This window comes from Accipiter gentilis, chromosome 7, assembly GCF_929443795.1.
Source record: "Accipiter gentilis chromosome 7, bAccGen1.1, whole genome shotgun sequence".
Taxonomy (NCBI): Eukaryota; Metazoa; Chordata; class Aves; order Accipitriformes; family Accipitridae; genus Astur; species Astur gentilis.
This window is the reverse complement of record NC_064886.1, coordinates 16,215,102-16,234,339: the sequence shown is the minus strand read 5'-3', so window position 1 is coordinate 16,234,339 and position 19,238 is coordinate 16,215,102. Positions and strand designations below refer to the sequence as shown.

The window sequence follows — 19,238 nt, the reverse complement described above, 5'->3', positions numbered from 1 at the left end:
AATAGCATTTAATGAAAATGCATAATATGCTCTAGTCTTGTCACACTTAACATGAGAGGTTACCAAAACAACTTTTTTTTTTTTAAAACAGATCTGCAGAATAGCAAATATTCAACTGTCACTTACCGCAAAGTACCATGCAATCCAGATCCTAATTTGCTTATTCCTCTGCCCACTGAATTAGTTGTATAAAGATAGAGCCCATCTGCTGCAAGACAGCGCCCTAAGTCTGCATCTGAATCAGGAAGAAAGAATAGAGCAGACCTCCTCTGTAACATACAAAACTGGAAATTCTCCACGGTCATTACACTCCTGTGTAATGCCACCACAGCAACTGAAAACCAACAGATGCTCATGACAGGTCATTACCAATGGGTCAGAACCATTTTTTTAATGCTGAATTTATTATTCAGTGTTCTAAGAGCTACTGTAACATAGTCAAAGTCCATTATTTTTACAGTAGTTTCTTTACATTTCTTTCAAGCCTTACAGAGGTGCCTAGACTACACCTAACTCACTCACACGAATACTAAGCCTATGTAAATCTCCTGCTGTTGCCAGATAACAAGAATTAGGTGCTAGTCACTCAGCTTCTCTTTTGAGATAATAAATGACATTAGCACTGTTTTTTCATGATTCAAATGTACATCATGCATTTCTGAATAATTTCTTTTTCCTGTGTTGTGTTCTCATTTCAGTGTTAAAGACCTGTCTTTGGGTATTATGGCCCAAGCTGCTATAAAAAAACCCCAGTAAGTTTGAACTTGCTTTTTCCACACACTATTTAAAACTATAAATACAGTAGGAACTAGACTAGCATACCCAACCATGCTTAGGAACACAGAACTATTCAACCAAACTTATTTCAAGTGGAAAATTCCTTTACTTAAATTAAAAACAACTTGAGTATTTGCTATTAAATGCCTTCAGAATGACGCAAGGGAGCAGAAGACCATTCTCTTCTGTTTTTGCAACAGGTAATGCTGTTCAGAACTCAGAACTGGCAGCAAGATAAAATACAAGCAAGGCTTATGACTATGCAAGCCTTTTTGCTCATGACCGCTGATTTAACATACTGTTTGTGGGGAAGAAATAATCTAATATTGAGCCTTGATCTAATTTCTGGTACAACTCTGGGCTTCTCTTAAAGCTAGTAAACAGACACTTTCACCTCTGAACACCATAAATGAAGACAAAATGTATTTCAAATACAGCTGTGTCACTCACAAAGTAGTAATTATTAACAATCAAGATGGGACGCACAAGGCAAAGCCTTGTAACAGGGATGTCAATAAACCAGTCCAGTCAACCTATTTAAGTTCACATAATCTGAACAGTCAGCTAAGGAAAGGAAAAAAAACAACAAAACAACCCCAAACCCACATCTAGTCACTGTCACAGCAAGAAAACCTTTTCAAAATATACATGTCTACATTAAATTTGCAGATAGCCTAAAATGACAACTCAGACTTGTAAATTCCTATGGCTTGCTCTAAACTTAATGAGATGTCATCAAAGCTTCAACTAATATTTCTAAAGCAATATAAACTCTCTCATTTAGTGTAAAAATAGTAAGCAAACAAAGCAGTAAAAACTGATAATTAATTCAGGGAAAGAAATACAAGACAAAGCATAACACACACACACACACACCCCCCCTACAAAACAGAAACTAAAGTAAAATAGGAAAAGAGGGAAAAAAAAAGCAATGAACTTGTACTTCTAAAAATAAACATGCTCTGCCAGTGATAGCTACTGAATACAGTGATACTGCACAGGGAAAAAAAAAAATTATGCTAACTGAAAGACTAACTAAAGTGGACCTCTCTGCAAATTCCCACTGAAGTCAGGGAGGGTCACTGTATCTACTGCTTTTGATGGTTTCCTACAGCCTGACTACTAGACAATTTAAAATAGCACCTGATCTTCAGCAACCAAAAAGTAATGCTTTTCTGAACCCCATTATCTTATACTTTAAAAAAATGATATGCCATACTATCATTAACACACCAGACTTAAGATTTAGCCTCTTAATTTTAATATTAAACAGGATAATTTTTTCTATCTGATCCCCAATAAAAAAAAGCAAACAATCATTTACATATCTAGTTAGATTAACTTAAAGAGAATAGGTATGACAAGCCAAACAATGTAAACAATTTAGTACTTGTGTAAATCGGGTCTATGTTTTCAAAACTTCAGTTTTGAACTTACAAGCTAAGACAACCAAGTGCCCAGACAGTTGCTGCCCTCCACCTCTCATTACATATCAGGCTTCGAGACACTCCTGTGATGCCCAGTTCTCTCTGCAGATGGTCCTTCTAAACCCTTCAGCTTTCAGTTATTAGATATGTACTATACTTGCTTTTACATTAATTCCAACAGAAGGGAGAAATCCCTTCCAACTCTAACACTTTACATTAATTTTTAAACAATTATAACCACTAAAAGCATCTTGTCCTCCCCTGCTCATGTTGACAGTCATGAAATAATTCACCTTTATTTTCACTGCTGGAACTACTGTTGGCATCAGGTGCAGGTAACATGTCTTCAAAGCCCCAAGACACTATATGCTTTCCTCCAAGCAAACAAGAGGGTGATCCAGGTCCTCCCTCCAAAAGCAACAACCTTTAAGCAGAAAATAAAATACGATGCGTAGAGAACAGTGATAGCAAAAACTAGCTAAATCAAAAGTTAAGATGAAGATATATTTTAACTGATTATTCTGCCAGAGTTCATAAGCCACTTAAAGGAATCATCAATATTTAATTAAAAAAATAAAAACTTAACACCCAAAAACCAATTAGTAGATCCTTTTAGATTTGGCTTTCTAATGTCTTCATTCTGCAATTGACTAAATTTTGATCTTCCCTAGAGCTTTCAATAACTCTAAAGCCTTTTTATCACATTTAAAGACATTTATCTATAAATGCACTTACACATTTTCAGACCTGATGTAAAAGTGCTACAATTAGAAAGGGCACTACAAACCTGTATAATACATCAGCCACAGGCAAGGATCCTAGATCAGTCTGTTTCTGTAATAGATGCACTGTATGAACAAAGGTTTTCAGCGACCCTCTAAAAGGATAAGAAAAACATGAATTAAAGATGTCTACTGAAACAAAACTGAATACACACAGACAACAGCATCCATGTAGAATATAATACCCAGTACCGTAAAGAGAGAATATCCAAGATATGTCATCAAGCTTCTTTTCTAATTTGCATTTCTTTTCAGGATGATTTTCAGTCTTTTGTGGAGGAAGTGAAAAGAGGGAGAGAGGGTAGCATAAAGGAAGAATGCTGGCAAACTGCCAGTCTAAATCACACTATCTTTTTGGAAGAGGATGAAGCACCATGCAGGTAGGGAGATCAGCAACCACGGGCTGTCATAAACAACATGTATAGTAAAGGCAATCTAGACACATGATAAAATACCTCAATCTTGCATGTATTACAGACAGCTACTTTCAATATTTCTTGTAGCTGATTAATTATATTTAGAACTTCAAGTACAATCTGCGGGTCTTCCTGGGGCTGAGCCAAAGTATTAGTAAGAGCTGCTGCAGACATAGCTAGAGATGGTTTTCTTGACTAAAATAGAAAAGACCTGACTAATTAATTTATTATCAAGAATCTGATTACTTTTACTTCCAAACACAGATTTGGAAGCTTTTCCCATTCTGAAGTGATGCATTTAAACATATAAAAGGACTAGATACTTCTGAAAACAGAATTAAACCACAGCAGAATTTGTTTCTAATCTTGCCTAAAAGTGTGTTGCTTTAAAATTTTATTGTGATATTTACAAACATACGGAGTTTGTAGCTCTAATTATAATTCTTGTTCATTCATAAGTTGAGTACTTTTTTGGAGAACCTATGAAATCTGTACATTAATATAGTGGAAAACACCTGGGGGTTTTTTTGTAGAAATAAAGAGATATAGAGGTCTTGAAAACATGTATTTTACAGTTTCTGTTCTAAAGGTCAGGGTATTAGCAGGAAGTCATTTTCTGAAAGACATGGTGGCTTTATTTTCAGGCACAATAGCCCAGCTAAATACAAGAATCTTGACTGTGTCTTAGGTGTGATAGTAGTCACAGTTATGAATCAATTTCTTCAGAAGCATGACTGATCAATTGAGATGCCTTCCTTGCACTCCACTGAATATAGCCTTTTGCTTTGTCACACATGGTCAGTCTTAGCTCCTTAACTTTCCCCCTCCATGCCACAAACCCTGTTTTCCCCACTGTCATTTTCAGCCATATGCTTTCACTGATAAACCTCAGCTTGGAGAAAATTGACACTGGATACTTCAAAGCACCTCAATTAATTATTTAAAGCAGTATTTACCCTGTTGTTTCATTCTAAGTAATATGAAGCACCCAAGATTGCAACTAGGAATCTCAGTAACTGTCTCATTTTGAAGGCTTTTTCTTCATAATGGTACCCAACATGACTCCCACATTTAAAAGCAAAAAAGCAAGGCTTTCATAGGTGAACAAAGTACATCAGGATACTACAACTCTGTAAGCAATGCAAGACAGATTTGCAAAGAAAATATATGATCAACCTTCATTTCAAAAGCTGCATTTGAAATTTGCAGCTCTTTTACAAGTTCAGCTGCAAAAGAACATCACATACTTCCTGAAAGTAAGACATCTAGAAAAAAAAAAAAAAAAAAGAGATTGTGTTTATCAAATCCAATCTATCTGAGCTATGTTCAGGTACACTGCCTTTTAGATAAGGCAGTTGTCAGTGCAGAAGAGTTTGCCACATATAGTAGATTTCTCATTGACTTCATTAAAACAAGTACACTAGAAATTGTTTTTCAATTGAATAAACCTTTTTCTAACGCAAATCATGACATCTCCTGAGAATTTCAACATCTTAAATCAGTTAAACTTGTCAGACAAGGCTGCAATCTGAGAAACATTAAAGCCAAGATTTTCAAAAGGCTACTAGTGATTTCAGACCCACGTTCACATGGCACAGAAGCTAAGTTTTGTATACTCCTCTCCCCAAGCCCCATCCCCTAAAAAGAGTAAGTTTTTATTAAAAGCAATTATGGCCACTTTGTCCTCAATCACCTGATTCTGTGCTAAATCCATGCAGGGCACAGGTTAGTTCAACCCACACTGGTTGAACTCTTCACTGGCAACGAAATGAAAAATGCTTCCAGATGTTTCACAGGCAACACTAAAATCTAAAATGAATTGCTCTGAAACTTGGCAGTAATACCTTCTACAGCCAAATGAAGGTACATAAGCTACAGGACTAAAGGGGCAGTACAAAGGGAAAAGCGAGACAACTTTCCTCCATGATGAAAACATTTGGAACCATTCCTAGAACAGATCACTGCAATAGAAGCAGCATTATGCACAAGAGGCATTTCTAACCTAGATCCTTCTGTTTTTACATATGCTTAGTTTATCAGTTTCACCCTTTCCAAACCAATATTTAAATATTAGAATGAAAAAGACAAGTGTAAACCAAAAATTAGTTATCAACAGCGTGGTCACATCATTTTTGATTCTTATGTTTAAATATAAACACTTACTACCAATATCAACCACAACATGTCATTTCAGTACAGCTTCCTCACCTTGCACAAGCCAAGGCAACTAGGGCAGCAGCAGCATTTTCTTTTTGCTTATATGGAATCTGTTGGCCTGAAGCAGAAGTGTCTTCCAGCCAGGAGCACAGCAAAGACTCTATTCCATTAAGACAGTCAGCTGGTTCCTTAGTCAAACTCAAAGGCTGGCAGTCTCGAAGGCAATTCAATAGCACCTCAGCAGTTATGTTACAGAGAGAAGGGTCTGTTCTACTTTGAGACTGAATGAGGGGAAAGACCAATAGAAGCCCCATTCGTGAAGTAAACGGTGCTTGTTCAGGCTGCTGTAATAAGCCTTGACGCTTGAGCAAGGCCAGGGCTTCTTCATCCCCCGAGCTCTCCCGGTCATGCTGCTCCTCCAAGGCTAGCTGGCGCTGGGCATTCCAGAGTCCACGCAAAGCATTTAGTCGGTACTCCAGCAGTCGAGCATAAGCATTGCTCTGGTTTCCGCACACAGATCGTAAGCGCTCAGCCAGCTCCGTCGGATTCTTGGTCTCAAATGTTAGTATCTGAAAAGAGGGAAAAAGATGGTATTTATATAGGTTTTTCTTAAGGGGGGGGGGGGGGGGGGGGGGCGGGGAGGAACATATGCCTGTAGTATGATTTCTAGATCAGCTGTCCTCTGCAACAGATTTTGGGATAATTTTTCTTTTTTTTTTTTAATTTCTGGGCAAGAATAAAGTTACACTGGAAGGCAAAGAGCATGCAAGTGGTATGGAGTCTGTTATTGTTGGGTCAGCATTGACTCTGAAGCCTGGCCTTGGGGGTTGCTGACAGAGATTTTTAAACTTTCAGTCATGATGCTAAAACAACAGTAATGTAGATTGTAAAGAAAAACACATACAAGATAGTATCTTTGAAAATAAAGACTCGCCTCCCCTGGAGCATTTTTTTTTCTGTAATCAAGGTAATTTTGCAAAGAACTTCAAAAGGACTGAGAAGGTAGAAGGTCCCTGGGGCTGAGCTTAGAGCCCTTCTATGGAAACCAATAGGTCAACAATATTTTGTAAGAATATATATGTTCGAGTTTTAGAGCTTTTCAAACAAGCAAACCAGCTATCTAAAATGAACCATGAGTTTTGTTATATGCTCTCCCTCCCCTTTTTCCCTCCTCAGTTTTGTCATATATTGCACTTAGCTACACCTTTCTCAAAATATTTCCAGTTGCTGCCACAGTTTAAAAACCTAAAAGTCTCGTCATCATCATTTCAGACAGAAGAAAGAGGGCTTTTTGGCACTTCTAAGTAAAATTGGAGACAAAGCTGGAACAACAAAAATCAAGTAAACCACGATGGAAAGAAACATATTTATGGGTTAGTACCCAGCCCAATACTTGAAAGAACTCAGAATTTCAAGTAGTTTACAGACAACTTTTCTCCCTACAGCATACAACAACAGTTGAGGTCAGCAAAGTCACTTAAGCTATGGCAACCTCAAGGAAAGCAACAAGCCAAATATTTTCTGATACTTTGGATCCAGTGTCCAAAGGGCTTCTGCTTGCATGCCACACTGCCTCATCTCGTCCACCCACACACACCCCTCTTTATGCTGTAAAGCTGTCCTTCCCTCATTTAATTAAACAAACAAACAAAAAAGAGAAAGGGAACGGGAGAGATTAAGAGATACAATGGGTAATTTCATACAGGGTTGTTTGTTTGTTTTTTTAATTGTAGGCAGTAGTCATACAGAATATGAAATAGATGTTTATGTCTAATTGTAGAATTTTGAACAGCTTGATAGAACCCTTCAGGACAAATCACATCTGCCATTTCTACAAACACCCCAACTAAAGTCAATGAAACAGCTTGTCAGTAGAACACTTACTAAAGTCATGAAAAGTTCACTTTAAAGTAATTCACATAATTACACTTGAAGAGATGTTAGTATTGAGCTTCTTAAAACTGATGAACCTCTTTTAATTAATTTCTTCAAAGAGATTAAGAATATTAATCGCTAAACCACATATTATACATTTAAAGTAACTACCTTATGTTAATTTGTGTTCTATTGTCTCAAAAATAAGTTTAATTGTTTCCTGTTACAGATGCAATCACGTTCTAAAACAGTTTGCTTTTGACGTTCTTGAACTAAACTAAATACATGATGGATCCTCAACTAAGCCATAATAAGCTGCAGAAATGGAAGAAAATGAGAATCAATGTTTTAATCTGGAGAGCTGAATGCTGAAGAAAATAGGTCTATGGTCTTTGACTGTGCTAATAACAAAGACACCACAAAAGACAAGTTGTGGTATGCTTAGTGGGCTTTCCCTTGTAGATTATACTTCCATGGGGAGAGCAGCTTAGTCTTCTTCCCTTCCCATAAACATAATGGAACCCTGCAATCCATGCCAGATAGCATTTACAAAAAGTTGCACCCACCTAAATTATAAGTATACTGTGTTAATTCACAAACTTCGTACAACCTCATGTGGACTTTGAACCAAATCTGTACTCAGTATGTAATAACAAGCAGAAGGTTTAAATATTCAAATATACAAACACACGAGAATTGCTTTAGCCAAATTGCAAATGCAACCAAAGACTGAGTTCCAACTGCAACTGATGAATGGTTTTTCAGTTTCCTCCAAGTTACCAACCTTATGTTTGGTGGCTTCTCATCAACAAAACTGTAACCAAATTGTTGCAGAATGTCCACATTTTGTATACAATTTAACCTTGCAAATTGTCACTCATTAAGGTCCAACTGAAGGTACACTTACAAAAACTAGTCGCACTGTGTTACACGCTCTTGTTCCTCAGGTCCCACAGTTTAGCAGGATGATAGATTTTTTTGTCTTTGATATTGCTCTACATCTCTGAATCTGTCTTGTATAAATCAAGACGTCAGTGTCAAATATTTGCAGATATGCTGATGAAAAGCCTTTCCCCACTGAAGTTGTATTTTCTCACTGATGTCACAGTTTATAATTTGCTCTATAAGCATAACATGGTCTGTCTGGAACTGTTAAGAGTGTTTTGCTTTGGTCTTCCATAAAGGAAATGTGCACTAATTTGGGCTAACAATGTATGAAGTACGCTAGATTCAATAGATTTAGAAAACAGTTCCAAAATGGGACTTACAGATTTACAAGCAATTTATATCATCTAGTTTTCATACACAGTTTATGGAACCAGTGAAAAAACTTAACCATTCAACTTCATCTGAAGTCTAAGTAGGCATCTGCACTTCCAGAAAGTAACAGGCTATTAGGATAAAGGTGTACGGTCATCTACCATACAGGAGTCTTCAGAAAATTTTGTTGAAGTGTGTTTTCCTCATGAGGCATTTTACTGACTAGAGGCAAGTACTCGGAGCTACCTCCAAAAAGGAGCTTCAATACCAAATTTTCACAGTGACTGGCTGTGACAAACAACTTGGGAGCTTTCAGGGTTCAGACACGCTCCTAAGATCTGGCCGCTCACCAGGGAAGCATTCTGGTTCTCACTGGTTAGCAAAACACACCTCTTTGTAACCCAACGCTGATGACAGACCTTCACTTGGTCCATGCTATATATACTGCTTCCCTTTGGATAGTCTAAAGACTTCACAAAGGAATCACTGCCCCTGGCAAGTCTTCCTCTGCACACTGACTACAGTTTTCTCGTATCTTCAGGCAAAGCTTGTTATCTTAAAGCTATCTGAAGTCAAAGCAAGCTAAAATAAAATGCAAGAAAAATACCCACCACATTTATTCACAAATTCTAAAACAAACAATACAACTAGCAGTGTTTATAAAAGACACAGGTGAAGAAAGGAAATAGAAAACATGTGCTAAAATGACCTGTACTAAGATTGAATCAGAAAAGTCTTCCCCATCCTTTATGGAGCTGATTTACTGCAAACCTCCCTGGCACATGGCTGTCAGAGGCTCCCATTCTGAACACCTTTTACCCCAGGCTGCACCCACTAAAGAGGGTTTCTTCAGGCTATAAAAGCTGGTGTACTCTGCCAAATCTCCCTTTTTAAATCCCCCAGCAAAATTTAATCCTTCTCCCCCAAATTAATTTATTCTCTTCCTACCTAGAAGAACTGACCATTCTCTTTGTTAAAATAAGCACAGATTCATTTCCCTGCATGGGAAAAATGGCTGTTACTCAAGCTGTCCCCTCCAATACTTCATTGAACAAACAACTATTCCTCATTCAGCAAGAGGAAAAATTCCCTTTCCCCTTGCCTCCTTGATGCCTCAGTATTTACACTTGAGTTTGAGCTCCGATTTAGAACTGATTTCTAGCATCCTTTTGTTAGTGGTATTTGGGCACCTTGCCTTGATATTTACCTATACAACACTTGGGGAGATCTCAGAAGCAGACCACTAAAAGCTAGCACATCACAAGCAGTCACTTGAACCAGTAAATAATTGATCATTTCACAGCACTAATCGTTTTTGTCTAACAAGGCTTAAACAGAATCTAAGAGGATGAAAAGGATGTAACAATCACATTGCTTTGCCACAGAACAAGTTACTCAAGTACCTACCTTATCTCAAAAGACAACCTCTAACAGAAATAGCAGCTTAACAGTAACACCATCAAGCTAAAACCACAAATATATGCTTAAATGAAGAATACTAAACAAAATCTGAATGTACAGATTATATTCAGAATTAGGAAAAGATAACTAGCCCAGCTACAAAAATAATGCAGATTAATATAGTATGAAAACAAGGACATGAAAAACTCAAGATGCTCAGTAGCAGTTAAAATAACAGCCATTTTATAAAGACAAATGTAAAGAGAATTGAGATTAAATGTAAAGTCTATCTACCTAACATACATTGGTAGTGTTAAAATAGTCCATTTTCTGCTTTTAGATAACACATATTAACATTTTCCTTAGGAACAATCAATAATATTAATTAAAAAAATAGAAATGTAAGTTTCTAAAGAATAACTTCTAATGAACAAGAAAAATATGCAAAAACTGTAATTCTAATGTAATGCAAGTAATTCTAGTATAAATTCTAGTGTAACAAAGACTAGAATTAGGGACAGAAATAAAACAACATTACTTTTTAAGAAGAGCTTTTTCTATATCTCATTTTGTAAGTAGTGTAAACATCACATCGATACTTTTTGCAAATGAGAAACCTACTCTTCACTCACTTTGAAATTACAGTCGATACACTGTGACTATGATCATTACCTATATTCCAACTTTGTCTACTTCTAGATAGCAAATACTACCTTTGAAAAGTTTTGATTTTTAAAGCCTCACGCTTAACATATAATCAAAAACTGTATTAGTAAAAAGTTTGTCACTATTTTAATTTTGCAGTATCTTGTTCTTAAATACTATTTCCTTGTTTAATGTTTTAAATCAATTTTAATAAATTGATAAATTTAATACTTTTAATAAATTTTAATTAGAAAATGGTTGATCCAAAGTTCAATCACTCTAATTGGTCACTGACATCATCTTCAACATTGAGAGGCATGAAAAGTATCTAATTTTAGATCATCAGCTACGGGGAGGATGTCATCTTTCCTGCTGTACCCAATTTTTGTCGTTTCATACTACTACATGACCTTAACCAGATACTTCTTCCCATTAAACAATATTTTTGCCAATACTGCTCCAGAAAGTAGTCACTGGCATTCACTATTGTAGGGTAAAGTGTTTTTCTACTGATAGTAAATACCAGATGTAATACAATTAAGACACACTAATCTGCATGAAGAGTTTTAGCCTGAGGTTTTATGACCACATCAAGTAAATTTCAAAATGAGCTGCCACTAAAAGGTAGCCTTCTCCTCTGGCTAAAATTCCTGCCCCCTCATCTTCTCCCTGGTGTCGGCAGTAGTGCCTGTGGGATATTTTTTTTTGGTTGGTTTTTGGGTTTGTTTTGTGGGTTTTTTTTTTTGTTTGTTTGTTTTTTAAGCTAGATTTTTGGTTTAGACCAGCTCCCTGGTATAGAACAGCAGGTAGAATGGAAAGAAGTAGAATGGAAAAAAAAGAAGAAAATGCATGGCCAATGATAGACGTGAACGAGGACTTTTTGCAACAGCTCTCCCAGTGTACTAGCTTAAACAGCAATCTCAGGCTGAATATGCTGATTTCATTGATCATTTTTAATTCTGCTACATAGGGAATTGATGAGCAATGAAGCTGTTCAAAGGTGTATTTTTTCCTAAAGTTACATATTTCAAGTGAAAGCCTTTAAATCTCCAAAATAGCTTTTCATTCTTTCTCTACATAATTAAATTCGCTGAACTTCACATATAAAGATAACAACTTTTTGAAGATGGTGGTACATTTACCAATATCAATTAGATCCGTAACAACCCCCTGAGTATTAAACAAGTATTATCCCCATCTCACAGGAGGAACAAACCATACAGAAAACCAGAAACAACCCCAAAGTCATAAGGTATCTTTAACAGCAACATGAAAAAAATTAACTACGTTACTTTCAACACCACGTTACAGCTATAAGGTCACTCTTCTTATACCACAGAGTTAACATATAGGGAGCACCACTTGTTTACTTGGTCCTTTTGTCTCTAGAAATACAAACAAAAATATGTAAAAAAAAGACTGAATTACAAGATTTATAAATTATTCTATAAGAGAAATACCAGTTTTAAAGGTACCCTGAAAATTGAAATACACATCAAAATTTAAACTGCTCCCATAAACAAACACTGTGTACATACTCCTAGTCTTCCACTTTGTGTTGCTCTGCTGGGTAATGGCATTTCTGCTTAGGGCAATTTCTGAAGACACACAGTAGGAAGCTACCTTAGTGCAAACATTGCCTTCATTTCTTTTAAAACATTTTTCTAAACCCTCTCTAAGGCTTTCTGTTTGATACGCCTGTGTGTTTGTAAAATATATAAATATGTGCAAACATTTTCATCCTAATGTTTTAGGTATTGAAATTTTATAGATTCTTAGCAGCTGCTGCATACTTTATGCTATGCTTTTAGTGTTACAGTTGAAAACTACAAGTTTCAAGATTGTTCTGTTTTTTTCTGCTCCAAGAAATTTTAACCGTATCACCTTGTTCAAAGCCTCTACTGATTCATAATCCTGTATATAGCAGCACAGCTTTTTAACAACTCAGCTAAAAGCATAAACTATTTTCCCTTGTGAAAGCATTAGAAACCTGATTACTTGCTCAGAAATAAGCACTAAGAAACCTGTATCTTTTACTGCATACACAATATTGTACCAAACAATTTTCTTTGTAACCGTACAAATTTACCAAATAACCTTGATCTCTAAGAGGAATTACAGAGTACAGGCAAGCTGTAAACACACACACACACAAATGCTACAAGAGAAAGAGTTGTTTCGTTATTTGTTTATTGAAATATTTCTTTGGCTCTTAAGTAGTAGATGAAAGTGTCTGTGAAAGGTAAAGAAAAATCTTTGCCATTTAAATATCTGAGAGCGCAGATCACTGAACTGATCAGCTGCAATTGGTAATAAGAACTATATTTGGGAAATATATTTGCAAAATCGTCCTTTAGAAGTTTTCTAATATTTGGCTACAAGGAAAACTAAACCATGACTTTAAAAATAAAAAGCCAAGAAGCATAGTAGTCCGTATTACAGAAGTTTAATAAATTCAAACAGGTCATTTTATGACAACTGATAACAGCAGCAACTCTGCTGAAGATTAAATCACACAATATTGGTGGTTTACACAATTATCTAATGAAAGTGAGCTTAAAAGGAAAGCGATCAAGATTTTGGCATCCTCTCAAAAGGTAAATGAGAGACTTATGCTGATGCCTGAAAGAATGCCATCAACTCCTGTGCAAAAGTAACAGCCAATGCTCACATTTGTAGGGTTATCTTCCTGTGCAGAATTAACTTCAAGGACTAGGTTTATCTGGTGTTACTCTGAAAGCTATATACACTCTCAAAGAGGAATACTGTAGTATTTGAAGTGGAAGTGGATGCAAAACGCAGGACTAGGCAAGTTTACAAGCCTGACATACATGCTTGGATCAGCAGGTCCCAAGCTAGAGGTCGTAACCTCAAGAGGGGTCATCCTCTTAATAAAAAGTCAATTAATTGTTTATGCTGGCATTAGGGATTTCTATCTTGACAGAGGTGAAGCTTGTAGATGAAAGTAAGGTCACAACCAGAAAGATTTGGGAAGCACTGACCTAGATAATTACAGAGAACTACTCTCTCCTTCAGCAATCAGGGAAAAGTGACAAAACATTTCTTCTAGTCTGTGAGTAAAATGGGTGAAAGCTTCAAGTTTAGAAGATACCTTCAAGTCTAAATAATTTTGACAGAAAACACAAGTTAGTCACAGGACTGGCACATGCTGTTAAATAAGCACTGGACTTCAGTTGTTCAACTTCTTCCTAGAGGGCTAGCCTAGACCATACTGGAGGGAAAAGGAAAGGACACGACATGGGGTTTTTAAATTATTTTTATTTTTTTTACACTTACATTTGATTAAAAATACATATCTGCAGTGCAGAGCAACAGCTGCCCAGTGGCATCTCATACTCTGACCTACAATAACAGAGCTTGACAAGAGTCAAAACATCAGATAAGGACAGATATATACACGATCCAGACAGCTACTGAGGTAGGAGCTATACTTGTAGCTTCATTTTAAAAATACATTAAAGAAAAACAAATCCAAAACCAAACAGGTATTTAGAACTTTTCTAGGCTATGCAGGAGAGCAGCAAGAACAGATATCCAAATGACTATTATCTCAGTCAGGCTGTTATGTAAAACAGAGTGCTTATGACTTAAGTGGAGTCACACATAAGGTTGTTCTACTTGATACTGTGACTATATATTGAAGATTTGTCTGTCTTCCCACTTATTTCCTTGTGGGACAAAATGACTGAGCCTATCACTAGTTAGCTGAAAAATTGCTGATACTGCAAATTTAGAACTAATGAAAATACTGGCCACAAATTTGAAGATCAGAAAGAAGGCCTCCTCAAATGGAAAGATTACAATGGTAACGTTTGTCAACCTAACCAAACTGCCTAGATAGAAGTGGATGCTTTTTTGCCATCAGATGGCTACATCGTAGTCTATGTGAACAACCACTGTTCAGTAGTGTCCTTCTTATTAAGTTACCAAGGGTTAACACATCAATTTATATTGCTGGCACTCTCGTAAATCTCAGCATGTTGACTCTGGCATACTGACAGATTAAAACTACATGGTTTAAGAGACTTCCACCTTCAGACGTAACTTTTGCCCGGCTCCCAGGGGTTGTTGTCTTTGTGAAAGACATTCGACTGGGAGGATTCTGGAAGTGCTGCGTGATGCTTAGTTGCTGGCTGGGGTTAAACCATGACAGTGGCACATTAAAGAACAGCTCATCTTCCATGAAGCTGTCCCTCCTGTGCAGACATTGACATCCAGGGCAAAGACCGGACAAAATGTCATGGCAACGGCTTCAGTTGTTAGTCACATAAGGTTGTCTCCAAGAAGCAGAAGACTTTGCACTTTGAAAGTCATTTCTCTGTATGAAAGGCTTTAAAAATAAGGGTGCAAAAGCTTGTATAATTGCTAACTAATCCAGGTCTCTTGACTAGAAGATTTTATTGGGAAACCCATACGAGGAACAGCTTTTGTATGCACATCATTACAAAATTCTATCAAATAAAAAAAGTGCCCCCTTTCTTTTTGGTAATACATATTCTTTGTAAATATGCTGATAAACAGTCTAAGAAGTTGTCATACATTATTTACATCACATAAAAATAAACACAAAACAAAACCCCACACACTCTTTAAATCTAAAGATACTCCTAGAACAAGTTACCTTCACGTGAAGGAGAACGTTAACACTTTCATAACCTCCCATTAAGGGGGAAAAAAAAATAAAAATACCCAAACAAACATATACACACAGATATAAATATATAAAAAATAAGTAAAAGTTGTATGGGAGTCAAAACAACAAAATAATAAATTTTCATAGGCCTTTCTTGGCATAATACCAGTACCATAGCATTTTTTCCCCTGCTTTTCTTTTTATAAATAGACAACACCTTTGAACAGAAGGACAAAGGAAACACATCCAAATACATTGACATTATTCACTCATAAGCTCTTTAAAGGGATATCTAAGCAAAATAGACCAGAATGATACTTCCACCCCGCAAAAAATAACCATTTAAGTATACTACATTATTTTTTAATTAAGCACATCATATCAGAAATTCAGTCAGGGTTCTGACCACCATTGATGAAGCATAAGAAGTGTATTAAGGAAGTTTACTAATCAAAGCAGCAGCTGCAGCATCTCCTACCCTTGTCCAATAACATATCCCAAGAGATTTCTATTTGGACCACTTTCAAATATATTTATTACATTGCAAGTAGGAGTAGAAACAGTGCAAATGAGCTATTCTGTGTATTAGTCGATTGTATGGCCACACTTCAATAAGATGCATGCACCTACTTCTACAAAATGGCTCCTCAAAGCCATTCCAGTTTATCAAGGTAGCCCTTTATTTAAAAAAACCAACATTTTTTAAAAAAAAGGCAGAGAAAAGTTATGAACTAAATAATGTACATTTATACCACTTGAAATTTCACTTTTTTTTTTTTAACTGTCCCCCCTCAATACCAAAAACTATAAACCATTTTACAAACAAGATCTGAAAAATAAGTCACTTGTGGTCATCAATTCTTTCAGTGGAAGGAAATAAAATGCTGTAATATTCTGTGACTTAAGACTATAGGTCAAAATAAGTACCATAGCAAAAAGTCTTATTTATTTATTTTAAAGTTTCACACTGCAAACATGCACAACAGAAAAAAAATATCTCTGGAACAGGAAACATTATGTGAATCAGTGGCACTGGATTGCTGAAACACTCATTATAAAAGTGTCATACAGGACAAGACACAGTAACACTAATTCCATCCCCACCTCCCCCAAACAATTACAGTTTCATAGACGTTCCTAGCACTAACAAAAAACTCTCCAGAGCTAAAGTGTTTGTCAAGTGAAGCTGTATGTCAAGTTTCATGCTGGAACATACTTCTGGTCCGGCTTAAAAATAAGGTTTGGTTTGAGGTTGTTTTTTTTTAAAGGATATCTCCTTTGTTATAATATAACACAAATAATGCTGTGGGAACATCTATTTTTCTAACATGGTTATTAGACCAGATGCTGCTTCAAGAACTACGTAATGGAATAGAAATATTTTCTTGAATACAAGCTGCATTGAATGCCAGAGTAGACTTTGATCACAAGGGAGAATCATTCCATGTTTATACACACAGAAATAAGTCATCCACCTTAAAAGTCTCTCTTTTCCTGTTCATGTGATATTTGCCAACATCCATTTCATGGGAGCAGCTAATGTTCCCATCCCAATCCCCAGTGTCACATCACACAGAAAAGAAAACACACACTCAGCAAAAAATATCTTTCCTTAGATAAGGCTGTGGGAAGTTTTCATAAACACCATAAAGATTTCACGTCACAAGGCGAACAATGATGTTGTCAAAATTGCAAGCTTGGCTCACGAGTTCTTCTTAGCAACACCCCAGTTAGCAGCCAAAGCCTCACTAAAGGGTTTTGCGGCCTAAATGCTTGTGACCTAACATAGCACACAGATAAAGCTCTTGCTGAACCATCCCCTCTCAGCTCACACCACTCAGCTCCTCTGACAAAGACCCTGTGTCATTGCAAGCCACATTGCTGGAGAAGAGGGCGGGGTGAAAGAAGAGAAGGGAGGCATACAGGGGAAGAAAAAAAAAAAAATGCAGTCTACAAAATAGATGCAACCTACAATCCGTGACATTCAGTCCTTCACCGTCTCCTCATAAGATAAAACAGCTGTACCATCCGCCTGCAGCCAAAACCACCAGGCGTTTTGAGAAGGTAAAAAGCTGGAATGAAAATCTCAGCTGCCCTCCTGGCTCTTCAATAATGATCACTGTCAACAGCCTAAATAAAACACCCAGACACCCCAGTACATTAAGCATCTTATTGTAAGGCTGATTAATTACAAGCCATCTAAAAGTAACAGCAAAAAGATACAAAACCATGAATAAAAATAGATGAGCCAAAGGCCACCTTGAAATACACGAGCGTGGTTCAGATTTCCTAACTCTACTGCTTCAAAACAAGGAAGTGGCACCAATACTTCACCCTCCATCTTCATTAGCGCCTCACCACCCTCCTGCCCAGCTCCACTTTCACCGTTATTTGAAATAAATCAGATTGACTTAAAACAAGTAGACTGCCTCAATACCAGCTGGCTCCATACCCCAAATCCTTCACCCTGCATCCGCATCCACCATTCTCCACCCCGCCCCCCACTCCTTCCCTAGTCATTCTCCCTGCGGCCCCCCCCACAACACCATCCTCCTCCTCGCCTCAGACCCCGGCTGCCACTGCCCCCCCTCCCCCGTGGGCACCCTCCTCACCGCCCCCAAGCCTCTACTCCCGCCCCTCAGCTCGGGGGGCCGCGGGCCCGCCTCACCTCCAGCTCGGTGTCGCCGGGCTCGGCCACCCCAATGATCTCGCTGGGCAGCTCGGCCAGGTCGGTGACCCGGATCAGCCCGTCGTGCAGGAAGATGGTCTCCTCCTTCACCGACAGCCACTGGGCCGAGTCGGTGGCCGCCGCCGCCGAGGCGCCCGCCGGGGACCCCATGGCGCGGACGGCGGGGGGGCTCCGCAGGGCTGAGGCGAGGCGGGTCCCGTTACCCCCCCATGGCGGGGGCAGGGCGGGGGCAGGGGGGTCCCCAGCGGCCTGGGTGCCGGACAGCCGGAGGGCGGTGGGGAGCAGCGAGGAGCGGCGCGTTGCCACTGCGGCGCCAGCGGAGCGGGGACCTCCGGGAGCCGCCGTGCCCGCCCGCAGCCACCACGTCCCGCTCCCTCCTCACACACACAGGTGACAGCGCGACGCCATGTTGGGGGCTGAGGCGGGCCCGGCATGCACCGCGCGAGGAACAATACACCCTCCCCCCTCCCAGCCCCGCGGGGCCCCGCCCCCCGCCGCGCCCCTCCCCCGCCGGGCCCGGCCCCCCAGCGCCCCTCGGTGCCGCCCCAGGCGCTCGGGCGACGCCCCCCGACGCCCCGCCCCCAAGGGCGGCTCCCGCCGCGCGGCGCCCCCGCCCCGAGGGGCGCTCCCCTCAGCGCCTCTCCCCTGCTCCCCCGCCCGGGCCGCTCCCCTCAGCGCCTCACCTCCCTTCACCCAAAGGCCCTCGTCCTCAGCCCTTCGCCCCACAGCTGCTCCCTCAGCTCCCTGCCCCGAGGGTGAGGCCGTTCCCCTCGGAGTTTCCCTCATACAGCCTCACCTTGGCTACTCAGGGCTCCCCTGAAACTACACTTTTCCCTTAAGGACTGATCCCTCTTGGTGCCTCGCGTCCCCCCCAGGGTAGTTTCTCCGCTGCTGGCACCTCTGGTCACCCTTTTTTTGTCTGCCCTCCTCTCCTTCCAGAATGACCTCCCTTTCTCCCTTCCCCTCCCTTGTCTGCCCCGCCGTCACCTCCTCGAAGGAATCCTGTCACCTCTCAGGGAGCCTTTTCCCTGAAGGACTCGTGAGCAAGCAGGTATGTCCCTTCAGATCCATACTTCCAGATCTATCTATCTAATGAGGATGCCAGAGGGTGCGAAGCCAAATGTTCACGGCGCTACAGTATGTGTGGGAAAAAGG

At 39.1% G+C, this 19,238-nt stretch overlaps 1 protein-coding gene across 6 annotated transcripts in view; it reads right to left on the bottom strand.

The window, feature by feature from the left end:
- Positions 1–18,508, bottom strand: part of HECTD4 (HECT domain E3 ubiquitin protein ligase 4) — a 76,876-nt gene extending 58,368 nt beyond the window's left edge. For all 6 annotated transcript variants that reach the window (XM_049806387.1, XM_049806390.1, XM_049806388.1 and 3 more), the window contains exons 1-5: positions 18,063–18,508; positions 5,611–6,128; positions 2,992–3,081; positions 2,498–2,628; positions 127–235 (exon numbers count right to left, since the gene is read on the bottom strand). In XM_049806387.1, the coding sequence (XP_049662344.1) occupies positions 127–235; positions 2,498–2,628; positions 2,992–3,081; positions 5,611–6,128; positions 18,063–18,233 (1,019 nt within the window). In that variant the 5' untranslated portion in view covers positions 18,234–18,508. The remainder of the gene's footprint in view (positions 1–126; positions 236–2,497; positions 2,629–2,991; positions 3,082–5,610; positions 6,129–18,062) is intronic.
- Between the last annotated feature and the right edge of the window lie 730 nt (positions 18,509–19,238).